General features: G+C 50.7%; 1 protein-coding gene across 2 annotated transcripts in view; it reads left to right on the forward strand.

The window, feature by feature from the left end:
• The window catches only part of GALNT14 (polypeptide N-acetylgalactosaminyltransferase 14), a 208,032-nt gene that overhangs the window by 117,347 nt on the left and 70,237 nt on the right, over nucleotides 1–20,448 (forward strand). For both annotated transcript variants that reach the window (XM_030311359.1, XM_030311361.1), the window contains exon 2: nucleotides 13,998–14,167. In XM_030311359.1, coding sequence (XP_030167219.1) covers nucleotides 13,998–14,167 — 170 coding nt within the window. The remainder of the gene's footprint in view (nucleotides 1–13,997; nucleotides 14,168–20,448) is intronic.

Consider the following 20,448-nt stretch of genomic DNA (forward strand, 5'->3'; position numbering starts at 1 on the left):
AGTCTATGAGTTTGAGCCCCGTGTCAGGCTCTGTGCTGACAGCTTCGAGCCTGGAGTCTGCTTCAGGTTCTGTGTCTCCCTCTCCCACTCGTACTCTCTCTCTCTCTCAAAAATAAATAAACATTTTTAAAAATTAAATATATATATGTCCTTAATATATAATGTATAAATATATATATCCTTACAATATATAAATATATTATATATAAAAATATATAATATAAAATGTAAATAAATATAAATAAAATATAACACATATATACATATATAAATATCATATATATATACATATATATATCCTTAAAAAAAAAAGCCGAAGAGGCCAGTGTGGCTGGAGTATAATGAACAAAGAGGAAGGGAGAAGTGGGACAAGGCTGGAGAATTTGCAGGGCCTGGGGGCCCATGGTAGAGTGGAGACAGTATTCTGAGTGCAGCAGGAGCCCCTGGAGATGTTTGGAGCTAGAATGGGAGAGAGAGGATCAGGTGTACTTTTAAGAAGGTGACTCTGGAAAATGGATGGTTGGGGCCAAGTGTAGAAATGCCGAGTTGGGGCCTGTGGCAGTCAGTGGTGGTTGGGCATGATTGTAGAGACAGGAGAGGGCAGGTGGTTGGATGGAGACCTATTTTAGGGCATGGGTGATGGGTCAGATATATGGGGGGCGTTCGAGTGACCAGGCTGAAGGTGAAGGTGAGAGAGAAAGAGGCATCAGGATGACCGTCAGACTCCTGTTTGAGCCACTGCACAGATACTGGTGCCATCTCCTCACATGGGAAAGACAGAAGGTGGTGCCGGTTGGGATGGGAAGTTGGAGCGTTCCATTTGGAACGGACTCAGGGTGAGACAGCCCAGTGGGCATGTTAGGTGGGCCTTTGGGTGGTGCAGAGGTGGAGCTTAGCAAAGAGACCCAGGCTGGAAGGCTCTGTGGGAAATTTGCCACCTGTGGGAGGTGTTAGAGGCATAGGACTAGAACTCGCCTGTGGTAAGCAAGTAAGAAGAAAAGAAGAGGAATCAGGATTACATCCACGAGAATCCCAACATTTAGAAGCCAGGGAGGAGAGGGAGCCAGCAAAAGAGATTGAGGAGTTGCCAAAGCTTGTGGGAGAGCCCAAGACGGGGCTCCTGGAAGCCAAGGGACGGTAAGTGGTAGGCACCCAGTCAGTGTGGCTCCTTTTCATTGCCACCCTCTCCTTCTTACTTAATTTTGTCTCTTATTTCTCAGTATCTCTTGGCCCTTAACCTCCAGTGACAGTAAGAACAGAAGAGATGAGTAAATGAATGGATGACACATGCACAGAGTGAAGGAAGCGGTGCAGCTGTTGTGGGTGGGCCTCTGGGGGGACAAGTAACTGCCCTCATCTCCCTCCTCCCTTCTTGGCCATTGATTCTGTCCAAGGGACTGGGCGGGGTGCGAGTTTCCTAGAAACCCGTGGCCCTGTCTAGCAGAAGGCCCTCTGGGGAGCTCCTTCTCATGCTTGTCAGGCATCCTGGCCTGAGCAGGACTGAGCCAGTCCCCTTGGCTGCCCGTGCAGGGAGCCGCCTCCCCCAGCAGGTCCTGGAGCCCCTGTCGCCTTTCCTCCCCGAGCAGTGTCGACTGCACTGTAATCACACAATTATGATGCCATTAAAATGTCACATTTGGAGAAATCCATATAAACAAAGCATTAACAACCACTTGAAAATTGCAGTCTTTACCACTAATGACCTACTTTCTCTACACACCGCGCCCTCCTGCCACCCCCACTCGGCTGCCTCTTTCCCCAGCCTCGATTTCAGAGGCACACCAGAAGGTACGTTCTGTCGTCTTTGCTGCCTGGAAATCCTTGATGTCTAATGTGCTGGGAGAAGCTCTTCGACGGGGCGCAAGACAGCCAGGCCAGGGGAGCCCAGCACTGAGCCACTTAGGGAGTGACACAAGAGGAAGGCACGCCAGGCAGAGCTAAGTTCCTGATGGAAGGACCCTCAGAGAGAAGCTGATCCTTGGGAAGTTGAAGAAAAAAGGTGGTGTTGAAAATCTGAAAAGGCAGCTTTGGGCCTTGGCTTTGACTGCCCCCTTGGGAAGCAGAGCGGAAACCAGAGCCATAGTGGTCACACTCACAAGCATAACACAACACAGGAGGAAAAGTGTCCTGCTCCGGGACTGTGGACCAGAGGGCTTTGGATCCCTGCCACCGTGTGTCCAGGATGAGAAGTGGGTGGGCTGGGCAGAGAGGCACAGGGCAATAGAGCTTTGATAGTTTTGACTTCGTTTCCCGGAAGAGTGCTCTGGAAAATTTCAGATACTGAATTTTCTTTGTCACCAGAATCTAATTTTAATGCATGAAGAAAATGGATTACTTAAAGGAATTTTATATATGAGTGCTCTTATAAAATAAAGCGAATGAGTGCTCTTGTAAAGTAAAACATAAACCAAAACAGCTCTGGCAAGTGATTAATCTCTTCCCAATGTATCTGAATTGCAAATCTGGATTCCCATAGAGTCCCGGATGTGATTAAAGGGAGAGTATGCCTGATTCTGAAACAGCGAAGGGAAGGCCACTGTGGATTAAACAAAGTTGAGTTAGCGTGTAGGAGGGGCTTTAAATAGTGTTCCTACGCTTTCCACCCCCTCACAGTTCAGGATGCACCTGCAGAAGGGATCATGCCCCAGGCACTCTGATGAATGGACAAGAATGGTTGGTGACCAGCATGTCCTTTGGGGAGCAATTATTGGTGCTTCCTAAAGTGAGGGAAATGGGGGGCCTTCTTTACAAGCAGGTGCATCATAAACCTCTTTTTTATCGTTTCTGTGACAGGGCGTGACTCACGTTCTCACTGTGTCATAAAGATGGCCAGTATTTAGGACAGGCTCAGAAGGATCTCTCTTGGTTTTTCAGCCCGCTGCCATTATCACTTGCTGTGTCGCCTGCAGCACTAAATTTGCCCTTGGCAGAGGCGAGCATCCCACCCCCACCCAGATTCAGCAGGCATGTCGTCTGGGTACTGTGGGTCTGCTTTGGACATAAAAAGAGCCCCTTTCATAAAAGCCAGCCAGCGGCCCCCATGGGGTCCTGCAGATAAAGTCATTTCAAAGTCATTCGCTCCAATCCCACACCTCCATATTCAGCAGCTGACCTAGTTTTGAGGGAGCTAGAGGGTATCTGGAAGTCACCTTATTTACAGAGCAGATAGAAAATGCACTAAGCTCTGGGCCCTCGCTGCACACAGTATCTGGGGAGATCTAGCCTGCACCTCGGAGGCATAGGAGGGAAGGGAACAAATTCTCAGCCGACAGCTTGAGGCTTCTTGCTAACGTCACCTTTGGGGAATGAATGACAGGGCTTACGGGACACCTGACTCGGAAACTCCTTTTCAGCCAGAGTCGAGTTTAGCGTGCGGATTAGGAAAGGTATTTCCAGGATTACCTGGCAGAACGGCAGTGTCTCCTCCCTCCTCTTCCCTGTCCCTCTCCAGGCCGGCGCTGGGTCAGGAGCCCTCCACCCACGACCCCCTGCCATGGCAGGTCCTGCTTAAGGAACAACAGGGCCCACCTGCCCGGGTTTAATCCCAGCTTACTTGGCCAAGTCCCTTTAGCCTCTCAAACCTCAGTTTCCCCTTCAGTAACATAGGGTTCGCGATGGCATCTGCTTCGGGCTTGTCCTGAGGATGCAGCAAGTGACTGTTTCAGGACAGATCCTGGGGCGCAGTACATGTTACAGACTACTAGCTGTGGGTGTTCTGAGCGGTGTCCGGTGTGAGAATTGATCACCTTTCCACATCAGTCCTTTTCCCTGGCTTCCCAAGGCTATCTCCATCTTGATTTTGCCAAGGTCACCTTTGTCTGGGAAGAACCCAGAGGGAGATGTGGGGAAGCCGCAAACCTCACTAAACACATTCCTTGTGAGTCCGGCTGTAGGACTGGCCATTGAAGCCAAGTCCCAGGAGGCCCAGAGGAACCCCTCCAGAGCTGATGTGTCCGGTAGAGGAGAGGGGCCCACAGTCGAGCAGGAGCCCTGACGTCCAGGTTCCTTGGTCTGATGGAGACTTGGGGGTCTCAAGTAGGCTCAGGCTTCTGACCTCTCCCCCAAGATTCCCTAGGTCTCTCCCCAGAGTCTCCCGCACAGGTTCTGTGCTGGCCCCAAGCCCCCACCTCCATACTTGTTAAAAGGCGGTTAGCTCAGAGGTCCCATAATGCTAGCTTCTAGCCTGCCAAGCTGGAGATAACCTTAGCTATTACTTCTTAAAATTGTTTTCTGTCTCATCATTTGAGTGGCTCTGAGCTCAAAACCACATTTGAGATGGAGCTTTTGGGTAGACCAGCCCTGCCAGGTCCCAGGACACATCAGCATCGATAATGACCTGTTGCTTTCATCACAGCTGGACAGTCAGGTGATGCATACGGTCAGTTGCCTGTCGATGCTGTCAGAGACCCCGTTTCCGCCACAAAGAAGGACGAAGCTAAACATAAAGTGGCTGGCTGTAAATTGCCTTTTCTCTCCATTAGCATTCAGTCCCCCAAAGAAATAATAGTAACTGCAGCAGTGTTGACAATAATAATGTGTTACATACGCATTATGTTTTGCCAAGCAATTTTTCCGGCTGTATCTCATTTTGAAGATCTAACCCGGGCCTGTAAAGTTGTGCGGGGTAAGGGTTAGTACTGCTCTCAGGACGGAGGGAGAAACTGACCACACGCAGTTGAAAGGTCGTGTGGAGCAGAGCCAGACTCGGGACCCAGCTTTCCTGACTTGCGTTCTCTTTATGACATCGAAGGAACCGTGGAGGATTACAGGATCCTCTCTGGTGCGGTGCACCCCTTCTCTGCCCAAGGTGTGTGCCACCTTCCCACACACGGACACTCTTGCAGCTGCAGATCTGACCAGGGGAGTTGGGCTGAGATGTACAAGGGGCCCCTGGAAGGGGAAAAGAAGTCACAAGAACAGAACCGGTAATGTGAGTGCTGTTCCCTTTATGTCATCCTTCCCTCCTTTATCTTTACCCTTTTCCTTTTATTCCATTCCTGCCCCAGGGTCACGGTTTGATGGCCTTCAGGCCAAATTCAGCCCATAGGCATATTTTGCCTCACCCAAAGGGAAGGTTTAAAGAGTGTGAGTAGGCAGGTGTTGTGAGGTACTTACAAGGTATCCACTGGCATTTCTGTTCTCAGTGACCCTGAAGGCACGTTCGTTTGTGACCCCTGCTAGATGCTTAGGTTCAGTAGGGCCCCTTGAAAATTGCTTGGCTCCGTAAGTGTTCCTTGAGGCAAAAGGGCCTCGTGATGATGCCTGAAGATATTTCCCAGCCCTGTTCAGGCAAAGGAGGGGAGAGGAGCCGGACTTTGGGAAAGAGATTTCTTCTGTCCCTGAGAAATCTGAATCTTGTTTTTAGTGCTTTATTAGTTCCTTCTAGAAATTGCTTCCCATAGGGTGAGGCTCTGACCTCAAGGCCCCATCTCAGTCCTGCCGGAGGCCCCTGTGGCCACGTTGGAAGATGGCTGCAGCATCGCCCTTGCAGACCCGCCCTCGGTCTGATGAGGTGACCATGCACCCAAGATGGCTTAGCGGTCCACACCAGAGACAGTGTGCTGCAGCGTCCTGCTGTGTCCAGCCGGAGGCTTTCTTTCCTAAGCCCGTTTCCAGCTCTTCTCGTCCCAAGTCCAGATGCTTTGCTTAGTCTCCCCTGGGCGCTGGTTCCATCTCTTCGTGCATGCTGTCCTCCAGCATCGGCCTCCTGGTGGCGGACAAATCCATCTGCCTGTGACACTGTGCAGTCCACCAAATCCTCTTTCTCCTGAGCCCCGCGGGGGTCCCTGGCTATCTCCCCTCCCCGATCTCTTGCTCTCTGGATTCCAGACCTGGAAGGGGGGAGGCTTTTGGTGTTCCAGTCCTGGCTTACTGCTGCAGTCTTTGAACCCGCAGGAGAGGACGCAGAAATGCACGTGAGTAGGGCCGGCTCTCTCTCTGGCCTCATGCCCACCAACAATTGGGAGTATTCTTTCAGCAAGCGATAAGCAATTTGGGATGCCTGTCCACGTAAAGGGGCTCTGGGTTTCGAATTTATAGGACTCTGGGTAGGAAGGAAGCAGACACATCAGCATGAATGCTCACGTACCCAGGCACCTGCGGGGAAGCCAGCCCTTCTTCCCCAGCCACGCAGACTTACACTTCCCTGGTACCTCCCTCTCGTGCTAATTAGTAAGCAAATTAATCTCCATATACAGTCCAAATTGTGTGCGTTTCCTTTGTTCTAGTCCAGAAACAAAAGCCAGGCTTCTGTCCATTCCATTAATCATATTATATTTCTCAGTTGGAGTTTCCAGGCAATTAAAATAATTATCAGAACTTCTCTGCTTCCAGAAAGCTCGAAGCCTGCTACAAAGTCGTATTTGCATGTGGTGTGCAGTTGGGATACAGGTGGCGTGTGGATGTTGGGACAGTGGCAGGGAGGAGAGAGCTGGGTAGTGGCGGTTCTTCCTGTCAGAGGTTTGGTGAGGGTAATTGGAAGCAGATGGAGAAAGAAGCCAGCATTAGAGAGGGTTCTAGGCTTGGCATCCAGGCTGGCAGGCCCTCCAGGGGCTCTGAGAAGTCACAGCAAGCAGCTCCCAGCAGATTCATTTTCTAATCACCTGGCTCTGTGGTGGGGGGTGGGGAGGGCGTGAGTTGTGAAAGGAAAGTGGGGAAGAAATGGAAAGACCTAGAATAGAAGAGTAAACTCATTCCTGCTGATTACATGCTACCTCATTTGATCCGAGAAATAGCCCTTTCCCCCTCTATTATATGTCCATTCCATCTATCACATTCCTTAAGGAGTGACTTTCGTGTAATTAATACTAACCATTAAACTCCAACATTGAAGGAGCAATTGCCTAATTCACAGGAAAATTTAAATTTATTACTGGCACCCGAGATAAAATGAATCCTGAAGAGGAGAGAAAACCCTGCAGAAGATAAATAGAAAGCCAAGTGGGATATTGACTTGATCCTTCTCCAGTGCAGGGTAATTTGGCTTCTAAAGTGAGTTAGATCATAATAAATTAAATTTAGATTTCTGCACATCAGTTAAATAACTCCCAAGACAGAATTCCAGCGAGAGGAAGAGGTGATAATACATGGTGGAAATATTAAAATGAAGATCTTATCTAATAATCCATAATTGATGTGCTGTCCCTAAATGAGGGAAAAGGATTTTCCAGCTCTTTCCCTTGCCATGAGCCCCAGTGAGTGGAGGGCCGGCTGGCCCTTCCTTCTTTCTTGGGGTTTGTCCTGCACACTGGGAGGAGTCTGTTCCCAGGGTCCTTCCTTTCCCAGACGATTCACTCTAGGCAGGACTTAGAGATTGTTCTGTCCTCTTCACTCTCTGGACTGGCTGCTGGAAAAATAAGGTCAGTCCCCAACTGGGTGGACATTAGAACAGTGCTGGGGTGACCAGGTACTCCTCCATTTTTAAGGACTGCCCAGCAAGGGGGTAAAACATGTCGTGGATTGATGAAAAACATGTCCTGGTGATGTTGTGGGAACACAAGCTTTGAAGCCAACAGCCCTGGGTTCGAGTGTTCGTAGTGAACTCCCAATCCATGTGGTCTTAAGCAGGCTCCTTTGTTTCTTTGAGCCTGTTTTCTCATCTGTGAAATGGGAACAACACGACTGGCCTGCCTGCTTCACGGGGGTAAGGGAGGTGCAGCATTCCAGCAAAAAAGCTTTGCAGCTAATGAGAAACGTTTCTCTTTGGCCTGTTTGATATTGCCCTTCAGTCGTTATTATACTTTCTTCTTTCTAAAAGTTATGCTCGGTTCTTTTTCAATGAGCTTTTGTTCGTGGCTCATTTTTTTTATTCCATTTTTTAACCATTTTATCTACAGTTCTGCTTTATTTTGTATCCCCAACTCTTACATCTGAAGTCTTTGGAAGATCTAAATCTGTTGTTTATAGTTTCCACTAACTCTCACTAACAGTGACTTGTTTCCCTGTGTGTCTGCTCTTCTGTTGTGATTTCACCTTTTGATGAGCTTTGTGGGAATCCTGGGGACCTAAATTGGAGATGCTTTTCTCTAAATAGGATTACATTTGCTTCTGCTGGGAGCCGGGGCTACAACTGATCTGGGACCACTTAGTCCTTCTTCCTGGCCTTAATTGTGGAAGATGTGGCTTCAGTTTCTCCATTTTGGGGGTCAAGGTTTACTTTCTCAATGACCTTTACCCTCAGGGCAGCTTCACATTTGGTCTGCTTCCCATTCAACTCCCAACTCTAGTTTCAACACCCTGTATATTCCCCTGGCCTCACCCCGCCTCTCACAGGGAAGATTTTCCTTATAGAAAGCCCAGAAATACACTTTTAAAACACAGTTTGTTGTCATTGATGCAGGATCTGGTTGTATGAAGGCCCCCGTGAGTGTCTGGTCTGCTGAGGTGCGGGAAGCAGAAACTTCCGGGGGCGGAATGCAGGGACGCTCGCCTTGGTGCTGGGAAACCGAGGCTGTCCACATGTGAAGGTGGGAACTTCAGTGTCCGTAGTGAGCTTAGAACCCGGCCCGGGTCTACCGGCTTTGACACTGACACCTCTCAGCTGTGCGAACTTGGGCAGACCATTTATCCTCCGGGCCTCAATTTCCTTATTTGGAAATTGGGAATACAGTTGTCATTGTATGTTAGGTCTGTGCGAATTAGAAATAATTTGGGGCACCCCTCATTCACTGCTTCCCTCTAAGGTTCTGACAGGGGGCTGTGGGATTAATTTTGGTTTTCTGATAAATGGCAGACATTACCATAGGTACAGCATTTTCACAGAACAGCTCCCATGTAGCAAACCTGGATAGAAAAGTTAGGGGCGCCTGGGTGGCTCAGTCGGTTGGGTGACCAACTTCGGCTCAGGTCATGATCTCGCGGTCCGTGAGTTCGAGCCCCGCTTCGGGCTCTGTGCTGACAGCTCAGAGCCTGGAGCCTGTGTCAGATTCTGTGTCTTCCTCTCTCTCTGACCTTCCCCCATTCATGCTCTGTCTCTCTCTGTCTCTAAAGTGAATAAATGTTACAAAAAAATTTTTTTTTTAAAAAAAGAAAAGTTACTCCGTCGTGAGCAGTGTTTCCTCTTCTCTTACTACATGTATGGAAAGGTTTCCAGAGTGTTTGAATTCTTCGATGAACCCTATCAGGCTTTTTAGTTGGTCTTGTTCTCCTGGACCCTTTATTATATGTTTTGCACTCCTCTGTGTCCATTTTTGACACTACGATGATGGTACCAGGGGTTAAGCCCTAGAAGACGCAGTAGATATAGCTAAATATCCAAAAGGTATGAGAAAGATTAGAGTTGTAGCAAATAGCCTGGGGGAAAAACAGACCCAGAAGGGAGATAATGCCAGGAGACAGATTCTGGTTCAATATTAGAAGGAAACTTCTAGAAGTTAGAGTCCTTTGAAGCTTGGAGTGAGCTACTTGGGACCTCTGTGTCCCTGTCTGGACCCAGGAGGGGCGTCCACTGGACAATGGAATGTTATGCTGGAGTTTCAAACATTGGGTGGATAGATGAATGATCTCATCTTTAAATAATAAGTTATATCATTATTTTCAATTCTAATCTCCCATGTGTTAGCCTAGCATATTCCAACCTTCCCACAGGAATCTGCCTGCAGAATTGTACCCTTCCTGCCATGGCTGGGTGGAGACTAGGTGCCCAGAAAGGAGAGTGATAGACGGGTGGGGTGATGGTGAAGGGGGCACAGAGACCCTTTGAGGGAGGAAGATCCCCATGCAGAGAAAGAAGTTGGCTGAGAAAAATGATGGGAAACACACACATAGTCTTTGCAGATGACCCAAGAAGATGGCAGTGAGGCTGTGATAAGGCAGTGTCACCTAATAGCTGGGAGCATAGGAGCTGGAGCCAGGCTACAGGGGTTCAAATCCTGGCTCTAGAACATACTACCCATGTGACATTGGGCAAGTCGCTGAATCTCTCTCTGCCTTGGTTTTCCCAGTTGTAAAATGGGAATGGTCAAATTGGCATCTGTGATTGTCGGGATTAGATGTAAATGACATGTGATAGCCCCCCCCCCCCAGAGTGTTAGTCCTTTTGTCATGGGGTAAGTTTGAGAAGTTTTATAATAATCAGCACAGTTCAGAATGGGACAGAGGCCTCATCAAGGGATAGAGACGTTCTCATTCTGATGGCGAAAAGGAAGAAACTTAGGGTAACAAGTGAACTGGTAGCTTGGGAAAGGAGAGGAGACAAGAGCATTAGTGGAAAATAATAGCCACATAATCAGCTCTAATAGTATTAGTGCAAAATAATCAGTGTGAAAGTAGAACAGAAGGAGCAGGCCAGGGATGGATGGAGGTAAGGGGGTTGGGGGTGTCTCATGAAAGTATTGTGGGAGGAAAGAAATGAAGCCACTTGGATGTTCTTCTGAGCTTTCATCTTTGGTGCCAAATTATTTAAGCTGGGGTTTGGCTGACTTAATCAGGTATATTCTATAGAAAAGATTGTCTTTTGTTTTCTGTGTGTGGCATCGTGCTTACCGTTAGAAACACACACACACTCCAGACTGAGTAAATTCTGGTCAGAAAGTCAAGTGTGATCTTTCTGGGGAACAGCGGGGCGGCTGGATGGTGGTGAGGGCCACACAGGAGGGGACACGGTCCTGGAGTGGGGTCTTGAAGGGGCTCGTGGGTGTGTGTTCTTGTTTAAGAGAGCAGTATCTCTTCCTGTAATAGGAAAGTTTGCGGAGGTTAAAGTGTGTGTTCAGGCACTGTCCCAGAGGGTCACATGAGCCAGAAAGCAAGGAATCCAAAACCTGGATACCATGTGCTGCACTCTGGACTCGCAGAGACTGAGCAGGGGGACTCATGCATTGAAGAGCTTGGAAACCAACTCCAAATTAGTTCCAGAAATATCTGGTGGAGTCTGGGACCCTTCAAAAATCGTGGGAGGGCTACAGCCACTTTGATATGGGGGCAGGCAGGGAAAGAGTGGCTGGCCCTTCCTTTGGGTCTGCCCCCCCCACCTCACTCCTCAAGGCGGGGGTGGTTTCTCTGCCCACTCACTCTCAGCAGAGGAGATACCCCTGGCTTGTTTCCGTGGTAAGACAGAACAGACCGAGGTGTTGGGAGGTTCTAGGAAGGATTCAGTCACCAGTCCCTTTGCCATCAAGCTTGGGCAAGCCAGCCAGCTAGCCTCTCTATACCCATCCCTCCCTGTCCAGATGGGGTTGTGTGTGCATGCGTTCTGGGCCAATATGTGCAAGCTGCCTTGTAAAATAGAAATTGCTATTCAGATGGTAGTGTTAGTATTTTAAACACAGGCTCGCTATTATTTAATACATCCAGATATCATTATAGGAGAACCAAGCTCCTGGTGCAGAGAGTTCCCCCCCACCCTCAAAGTGGATCCCAGGACAGCAAAGTGTGAACCGGCTCTGTACATATGACCATGGGAAGGAGCAGTCCCCTCCAAGGATGCCTCTGACTGGTTGTTCAGACACTTTCCCTCGCCAGCCAGGCTGTTACTCTGGCTCTAGGCTTTCTGGGGGCCAGAATCCCAGCTGAGTTCCCATGGCACCAACCCCAAGGAGGCAGATCCTGGTGGGGACATCAGAGATGCTTTGCTGCCCGGAGGGTGGTGATCGCCAGGCGGAGCAAACAACCCGGTCTTATGCCCTCTTGGTCCTGGGCCTGGTCTGGTGTGAATAGAGAGTAGGGGATGAGGCCAAGGGGTGTTTACTTGCCCTTTCTCCAGCCTCGGGGCCTCTCCACAGGGCCTGCCCCTCCAACTGCTTCATGGAGCTGTCCAGCCATGCCCCAGCACTGCCCCAGTTCAGGCTTCCCTTCCCACCAGCTTGGATTACTGAGGTCCCCTGCCAACTGGGCTCCTTATGGCAGTCTCTTCCCTCCACTTCGTCCTGCACCTGTGGCCAGAGACCTTTCCGTTGGACCCGCTTCATACAGACCCAGCTGTGTTTCAGAGCTTTCTTTCCCTCGTGTGCTCTTTGCAATTTCCGCTTTGGGCCTCCGCATCCCTGAGCTAGCCATTCCCTGACCGGATTCCCCCTCCTCCGGGTCTTCCTGCCTTATATCTGGGTTTTCAGTATGCCTGTTATCTCCCCTCCCATTTCCTCTTAAGCAAAGCAAACTGTCCGCTCCTCTTTCAAGCACTAATTCATTTGCTACCTCTTCCAGGAAGCCCTCCCCATTTCCCTCACCCCTTTGGCATAGGTGTCATGGGTGTCTTCGTGCATGTCTCTCTGTGGCCTTGCAACCCCTCTGCAGCCTTCTGTCTCTGCATCTCCCCTCTGTGGCACAGAGCTCTGTAGGAACTTACCATGTAGAGAACTGCAGAGAATCTAACTGGGAATGAGCCAGTGCGAGGTGGTGTGGGGCCCCATGGCCCTTCTCTGCAGAGAAGGATGTCAGGGTCGCTCTGTAGTGATGTCCCAAGCATGGGTGACAGCTGTCAGGCTGTGACATTGCACAGCACAGGCCAGGGATCTCACACCCCACCCCCTGTATAGCAGCAGTATCCCAAGACATTAATAAGATCCATTATTGGATAAAAATCGCTGGTTTCCTAAGCTTCATTCTGTGCTATTAGCAGGAGAATGCTGTTTCAAAAGGAGATAACAGGAAGAGAGAGAGAGAGAGAGAGAGAGAGAGAGAGAGAAAGATCAATTACTAGATAAAATCAAGTGGTATCTGAGATAAATGTGTGCCCTGGCGAGCCGCCCCTCTGAGCTGCCTTCTGTGGGTGGAGCGCCTGCCCTAGCATGTGTGGGGCCTGCCCCGGGGCCCTCCTGTCAGGCTCCCCACGTGCAGGAGGGCATCCTGGTCGGTGACGGGATGGACAGTACCCAGGCAGCTTTTCATACGCTTGCACAGCGACTAGGGTCAAAACACATAAGTGAGCATCTCATCCTTGGTGATGATGCCAGCCCCAGAGCCCCAGCCCCCACATTCCAGGGCAGAGTCCGGTCAATAGGTTCTTTCCAGAGACACAGAATGCTTTTTGCTTTGGCGAACCTGAAAGGGCTCAGTGGCTCTCCTCTAGAGGTGATGGTGTCAGCACCCACTGGGCAGTGGCCATCGAGGGAAGCATCCAGCTTGTGGAGGCTCTAGAAGCCCGCACCTTGCTGGCTGGGTGGAGAGTCTCCGCTTGGCTGCGGAGGTGGTGCGGGCAGGGCAGACGAGGCGGCCTGGCTCTGGGCAGGAGCCGTCCCCTCCCCGTGTAAATCTCCTCGCCTCCTCTGCTGTGTGGAGGCCCCGGAGGGCCCAGGAGACTGCGCTCCGCTTTGGGCCTCTGCCACCGTCTACCTGTGCAGACGAGCCTGTAAGCCTTGTGAAAACTCGTCTTCCCAGCTCAGCACAGAGCGTTTAGGGAGGATGGAACAAGATCCTGAGTACAGAAGCCACCTTCTGCATTCTCAAGCGCTGTCTCCACGTATGGTGAGGGACTGATGCTTCTTAAAAATAACCACAGAGTCCGGGGTTGGAGGAAGAAAGGAACACGCCAGGGTCCATCTGGTGGGTAGCACACCATTATAGATGGAGCGCCTACTTCTCATCTCTTCCTGTGGCACAGGGGGGAATGACACTCATTTTGCACCTGCTGTGTTGGCTCTTTTCAGCCAGGTGTTCTCAAATTACCCTGGAGAGCTGGCCTGTGGGGTCAGGCTTCTAGGACCCAAGTCCCGGCCCTGCCACTTCTGAACTGTGGGATCCTGAGCAAGGTACTTAGTTTATTCAGGCCGTTTTCTTGTCCGTGTAATGGGAATGTGAGAACTGTCCACCTCTTAGAACTACTATAAGAAGTGGGTAAAGTTCTTGTACAACACCTGCTACATAGCACTCAGCAAATGGTAGCTGTCTTCATTGTGTTGTTCTCTGTTATTGCTGCTGGGGGTGTTACTAACGTCCTACCTCTGGCCCCATCTTTGGGCTGGACTGTGCCAGGAAAACTCCGTTCTCTGCAGTTGGGCGCTGACAGAGAGGGCTGATGGAGGGCTGGGAGCCATTCTCACGGACTGCCCGTTTGTGCTACACAGAATTTGGACACTGACTGGGAAGACCTGTGGGACCAGTTTGATGAGCGGCGGTATCTGAACGCCAAAAAGTGGCGCGTTGGTGACGATCCCTATAAGCTGTATGCTTTCAACCAGCGGGAAAGCGAGCGGATCTCCAGCAATCGGGCCGTCCCGGACACTCGCCATTTGAGGTACTTCCCTGTTTTCCCCCTTATTACTCTCTGCCCTTCCCTGAGGTCATGACAGAGCCACAGCAGGCTTGATTTGCGCGGTGCCCATGCCAACAATGGGGGCGGGCAAACCGTCCCTGGCCAGCTGGATGCTGAAGTGTTGTGATGTGGTAGTTTACCCTCTCTGTGCTACTCACTGCTGCGAGGCATCCCCAAGGGCCTGCAGGGAGAATGGGGGGAGCCCCTTGCACCTTGCCTCCCTCACTGCAAAGTCACAGAGCACTAAAGACCCTGTAGCCTGGGCCTGTTGTCCCTGGCAGATTCCCACGGCCTGGCCTGGCTTTCAAACAGAGGGAGGGCAGGATGGGCAGATCCCTGGGAAGTCAGGTTGGTGGCCTCATCTGTCGCTGGGGGAGGTCCTTTCCTCTGACAGCCCAGGCGCACTTCGTCCTGTGAGATGGAAAAATCAGAGGGGCCTCTTTACATGCCATTGCTGTCTGCTTCAGAGCAGCCCGTTCACATGGCCTCCACTCTGCCATGTCCTTGGTCAGGCCACACCTTCGGATGGGCTGCGGAGATCAGGCCTGGAACGATGCAGGAAGGTTCTTTCTAAACAAGAAGAGCCTTTGTGATGGCACGTTGCCTCATTACCAATCCTTCCTGGAGTCGAAGCGGCCCTTTGCTTCCTGATGAGGCCTGAGTCAGTAGGTCAGCCTCGACCCCAGCTCCCCTGTGCTGGCCTCCTAGCCCACAACTGGGAGACCCAGCTGCACCAATGGCCCACGGGTACGAGTTTGTGTCTCCTGCAGGAATTTCACTTTGCACCAGCTTCAAATGGCAGACTGGCCTGTGGGGGGTAGAGGGCCTTGAAGGCATGGTTAAATTGAGAAGCTATATGGCTGGCATGAGCTTCTTAGCTTTCTACCCTTTGTTCGGGTCTGCGGGTACCCACTTGTGGACATGGGTTTATGACCGGGGCAGTATGAATTTTCATGACTTATGAGGCTGGTCTGTCTGGTGGTGCTTAAGTTGGCAGTCTGTGAAGGCTGGTAGACTCAGTTTCCCCAACAAGACCATACAACTCAGAAACCTTGACTTATGTAGCATGTTTCCCATGGAGCAGCTCAACCAGGCCTTGTCAGTGACTGTCATTCGTAAACAGAGCTGGAGTCCCGGTTGCCCCACATAAATAAAAGCCAGAGCGATGAGCTATAAGGTATCTGTGGCTTCTTCTAACTTGGAGGGTTTGTAAACTTAACTCTCTTCTTATGGTACCCACGAGAGTCTTCCTTAGCAGCAGGAAGACCCCCACAGACAGAGATCCAGGGCACCGGCTGTGCCTCGAACACTCCCTGCTGCCGTCCTGAAAGCTTCTTAAAGTCAGAGTCTTGTATTATTGCTGTTAAAATTCCCCAGCACGTATCGTGTTCCCTGGCACCTGCTAAAATTTTCTTTAAAAATTAGATCACTTTATTTCCCTGAGTAGAGACTACACGTAGGAGAAGAGCAAATAGAACACAGAAGGCTGAGAAGCCCCACTGGTCCCAGGCAGGTCCCTCCTTGTCCTGCGTCCAGATGGCGAGACCCTCCGGAAGTACAAATGGATACTTCCTGCCGGGAAAGGAGCAGGTGCATCCGTGTGAGAGCTGTACCCCAACCTGCAGAAGGAGGGCAGGCGGTGGGGGTTCACTGACCAGACAGGTTCGAGGGGATGCATTGAATAGGATGAATTTCTGCATTCACCCTGGTCTGCGATCTGAGAGGCAGAAATGAAAGCGGTTTACAAGGCTGGACATATGTGTTGGTTGTGGGGGAAGAACTGAGACTATTGCCAAGGACTCACGTTTACCGGGTCCTATTCAGGGCCCTCTGCAGCATGTTGCATTTGTTAAGTGAGTGTGATCTGCTGGCATGGCAGCAAGAGGAGGCGAGAGGATTTAGATGAAATCCAGGCCCCCTTTGCGAAGACAGAGGGGAAAAGTCTATCAGCCATATGTCTGCCTCAGGGCACTAACCTTGCCCTGTGGGAGCTGGGGTTCTGGGAGCAGAGAATTTCAGATTTGTGGATCCTGATCTGAAAGAGTAGGAAGAGGGAAGGACAGGTGATTGGGAATGAGGGCCAGGGACGGGGGAGGATGAGTGATTGGGAATGAAGGCCAGCACAAGGGACCCGGCCGCCATGGCAGTGGTGTTGAGCTCCAACTGTGTGCACAGCCCCAGGCTAGCACAAGGAGAGGCCATCTCCAGGCTAAGTCTGGTATGGGGCTGACCCTGTGACCACATCACTCTTGTGCTAATGAGAATTCCAGCAACCACCAGCAAAGCCCAGTGTTCTTCCCTCAGTGGGTGACCTTCTATATCCAGGATCTCCTACTTCCAGCCCTTGCTTCCCACGGAGCCTGTGTCCAAGAGGTTAAAACCCCCAGCTAAGTCCCTTAATCCTGTGAGTCCAGACTCCCTGTATCTTGACTTTGTCCGGATGCAGTGCCTGGGGTCCTTCTTGGGCCCTGCCTGTCACAGCTCTGACCAGTTGTGTCCTCTGGTGGCCTGTATCCTACAGACCAGGGATTCAATCAGTGGCTGGCATTTGGGGCTGGATCATACTTTGCTGTGGGGGCTGTCTTGTGCATTGTAGGAGGTGGGAAGCATCTCTGGCTTCCACCCACTAGATGCCAGGAGCAGCCCCCACGTGTGACAACTCAGAATGTCTCCAGGTATCGCCAGATGTCTCCTGAGGGGCAAAGTTGCAGTGAGAGCCATTGCTGTTAAGCCAGCCCCACTTGTTAGCTGACTTCTCAAGAGGGAAACATCAACATGCATCAGCAGCCCCAGCAACAGGACAAGGCCTTTGGCCTTCTGGGAGACTCATCTTTGCTAGCACCTATTACAGAGCCTGGTGTGGGCTAAGATTTCCAGAAACGTTTGTTGAACAAATGAGAGGGGGGTTAAGCCCACAGAGACACTTGACTATTTCCTCCCATCTGCCTCATGTGCAAAGAGGGAAAGAGGGCCAAGAAGAAGCCCCCTTCGTCCACTCCCTCCATGCTCAGGGGCTTTAGATGAAGGGACAGGAGAACAGACTCAGTGAAAGGAAAAAGGCATTTTCCCTCATTACTGGAAAGAGAAGAGTGAAGAAACAGCATGGGGGAGTGGCCTGAGCTTATTAAATTTGCTTCCAATTTTCTTACTACAGTAATTGGATTCTGATTTATAGGATGCGTGCGGACAGCGCCTGAGACAGAACGATTAGCTGAGCATTAGAGCAAGCATTGCTGAGAGGCGGGCACTGGGGGGCATCACTCAGGTATCCAAAGATGCTGTGAGACTGAGGGAGGCAGCAGGTGGGGTGGGGGAGGAGGACGAGGCTGCCGAAGTTCTCACCCAACAGGCAGCTGGGCCTATGGAAAAGCCAAATGCGCTGACAGCGTGGAACCCCTGACCAGGACGTCGTGGCGGGGCAGCGTGGGAAGGCAGCCCCAGAGAGGCTGGGGGCTTCATTTCCCCATACAGGATGGAACAGTCACCTTGTTCTCTTGGTCCTCTGAGCCAGGGAGCCCAGGGTATTTTGTGGAGATGGCCGGGTTGCCCTGGAGAGTGGAATGACCAAGGCCAGCAGGCAGGCTTGGAGCTCCCCATTCCCGGGCTTCGTGGGGGTGCCAGTGAGTGATGTCCATACCCAGGATAGTTTAGAAAATGAGTAACTATGGTTTCAAGTGGATCCTTTGCTCATTCACCCTTTGAGTTTGACAGCCTAACCTTCCCATGCCCGCCCACATTTAACCTAATGCAGTCTTCACGGTCTTGAGATTGAAACATGCTGTCATCGGCCTTTAGACGTGTCTTGGCCATAGCTCAGTTTCCCCATCCCTGGTCCAGGGCCTGTGAAAGGCGTGGGGACCAGGTGACCAGCAATGGCCTTTCGCACATCCCTGCTCCTTTCTTGGCTTTGTGTTCTCATTGCACTCAGACTAGGTGGCCTTAAAGCTTTATCAGTGCACAAGTCGCTGCAGTTGTACATAAGTGCGTTCTTCTATGCTTGGTCTTCTCTTTCCAGATGTATCCGCATACATGCACTCGCCTCTCCCACCCGCCTCCGTGGGAACCCAACAGTTGTGCTTGCATCGGAGCAACCTACTGCCACATTTTCCCCCTGAGACCCACAATCTTGTTAATGCCTACAAGAGCCTTAACTCCCAAGACACTTCCTAGGCCCTGCAGGGTCACGAGGATAAAGACGTGGCTGCCTTTATTGGGGTGGGGGTAGTGTGCCATGAGTAACTATTTCAGTGTAAGGAAGAGATAGCAGCTAGCTGGGGTGAGCCTAAAAAGATTTCTCAGGGGAGCTCTCCTGTTTATCAGGCACTGACTGGTCCAACAAATAGTCCTCATTTTCCAGGTGTTCCCCCCCCCCCACCGCTGTCACCACATTTTGGTGGTAACAGCTGGATTTGCCATCATCCAAGTAGCACATAAAACATCTGGCAGACAAGAAGCCATTAAACGGAGGCTCACCCCTCAAGAAGGGAGGAAATATTTTGATAAAGCAAACGTGTATTTTTGCTGTTGCCTAGCAATACTTATTATGGGTTTGCTTTGATTGCAAGGGAGCAGGTGGCAGGGTGGACTGTGCCCATGAGCCGTGAGCTGCAAGGCGTTACAGCTGGGAAGCCTCATTAGGTCACCTCCTCCTGGCCGGCTGGTCTGATTGTTCCCCTCAGCATACTCTCCCAGCCTTTGTCCAGTGCAGTGCTAAATGGTTCAAACAGTGGGATACCCATCGCTTGCCTGGAGAGAAAATTCCACACTTCGATACATCTCACCAGGAAGACATTTTTCCTTTGCTCCTTTTCATCCTGGGAAATGAAGGGGCAGTGGCCCAGTCTGGGATCGCCTTTCTCGCCTCCTTGTATTTACTCGGTTGGAATGGCTGCCAAAGATCATCATCATTTCTCTCCTTGTACTCGTCACTTAGCAGTAATAGGATAAAAATCGTTACGGCTGGAACAGCTAAGCATAAAAAATGTTCATATTCCCTCAGAGTCAAGCCTCTTCCACTAGCTTAGCACAGAGTTGGTGATTCTACATCGAGGCGGAGAGGAGGAGAGAGGAAACCCATCACAGCCACTTAGCTTTTGCAAACATGCTCTCCCCATCTGCTACGTTCTGATCCCTCCTGTGCACCATTTTTCAATATAGGAGTTGGTGAGCTTGTGGATAGTAGCTCTGAGTGCGCTTCACTCCAGAGCATCCTGGAATCCCAGGGAGCCTTGGAGGGTGGTAGCAGGAGGAGTTTCTGAATATCCTAGAAGTGGTTCTGCAAGAGAACAGTATCTGCTACCCTGGGTGGCAATTTGAGTACCAGATACTGGGCGCAGGAAGGGGTTCTCCCCAGGGTAGGAGTGGAAGAGAAGACATACAGGCAGAGATAGAAGGTGCTTCTGGGCCAGGATTCCTTATACTCCTGGTCCCCTGGGTCCTTGCCTGCTGCCCCTGTCCCTCCATCATTGCCTGCTCTGTGAGTTTCAGGTGGATTTCCTGAAGAGGCAGCATCTCAGCCTTTGAAAGGGGACCAGTCAAGAAAACTTGGTGATGAGAATTCCTCTGAACAAACCGGATTAGCTAATGTGTTCTCATACCTTGTTTAAGCTCATTCCAGCTTTGACATTATGCGTCTCAATCATCCATTCATTTTCCCTTTCTTTTCCATTTGACCCATTCATTGAGCACTAACCACATGCCAAGCTCTACCCTAGAAGTTGGTCCCCACTCCCAGGGAGCTCATGGTCTATGGGGGAAATGCACATGGGACTGATTCCTGATACTCAACTGTGGATTGCTCTGAGGCCATATTTTTGATTCTGGAGCTAATGCACAGACTTCCTGTCCTTGATTCCCACGTGCCCATCTCCCACCCTGTTCTGGTTTTGGTGTTGCTATTACTGTCTTGGTCATGGAGCAAACCATAGTTTAGCAAACCATAGTTTAGGAGCTAACCAAAGTTTAGGAGCTTTCCTGTAAGAATGTCAAAACAGCATGAAGCTGGCCTCCCCAGGAGAAGGCATTTACATGTGGATGAGAGGTGGAGGCTTTTCCGAGGAAATGGTATTTAAGCTGGGATGGAGGGTGGCAGGTAGGGGGCAGCAGGCATCCCAGGTTGAGGGAACAGCATATGTGAAGAGGAGGAGATTGGTTGGAAGAGCCACAGTGTTATGTGTGAGTCAGCGTAATTTCCTTGGAGTGGGGATGACGGAGGGGAGAATAACTCTGAAAGGGAAGCGTGGGGCCGCATTGTAGCAAAGTGT

Source organism: Lynx canadensis, chromosome A3 (genome assembly GCF_007474595.2).
Source record: "Lynx canadensis isolate LIC74 chromosome A3, mLynCan4.pri.v2, whole genome shotgun sequence".
NCBI lineage: Eukaryota > Metazoa > Chordata > Mammalia > Carnivora > Felidae > Lynx > Lynx canadensis.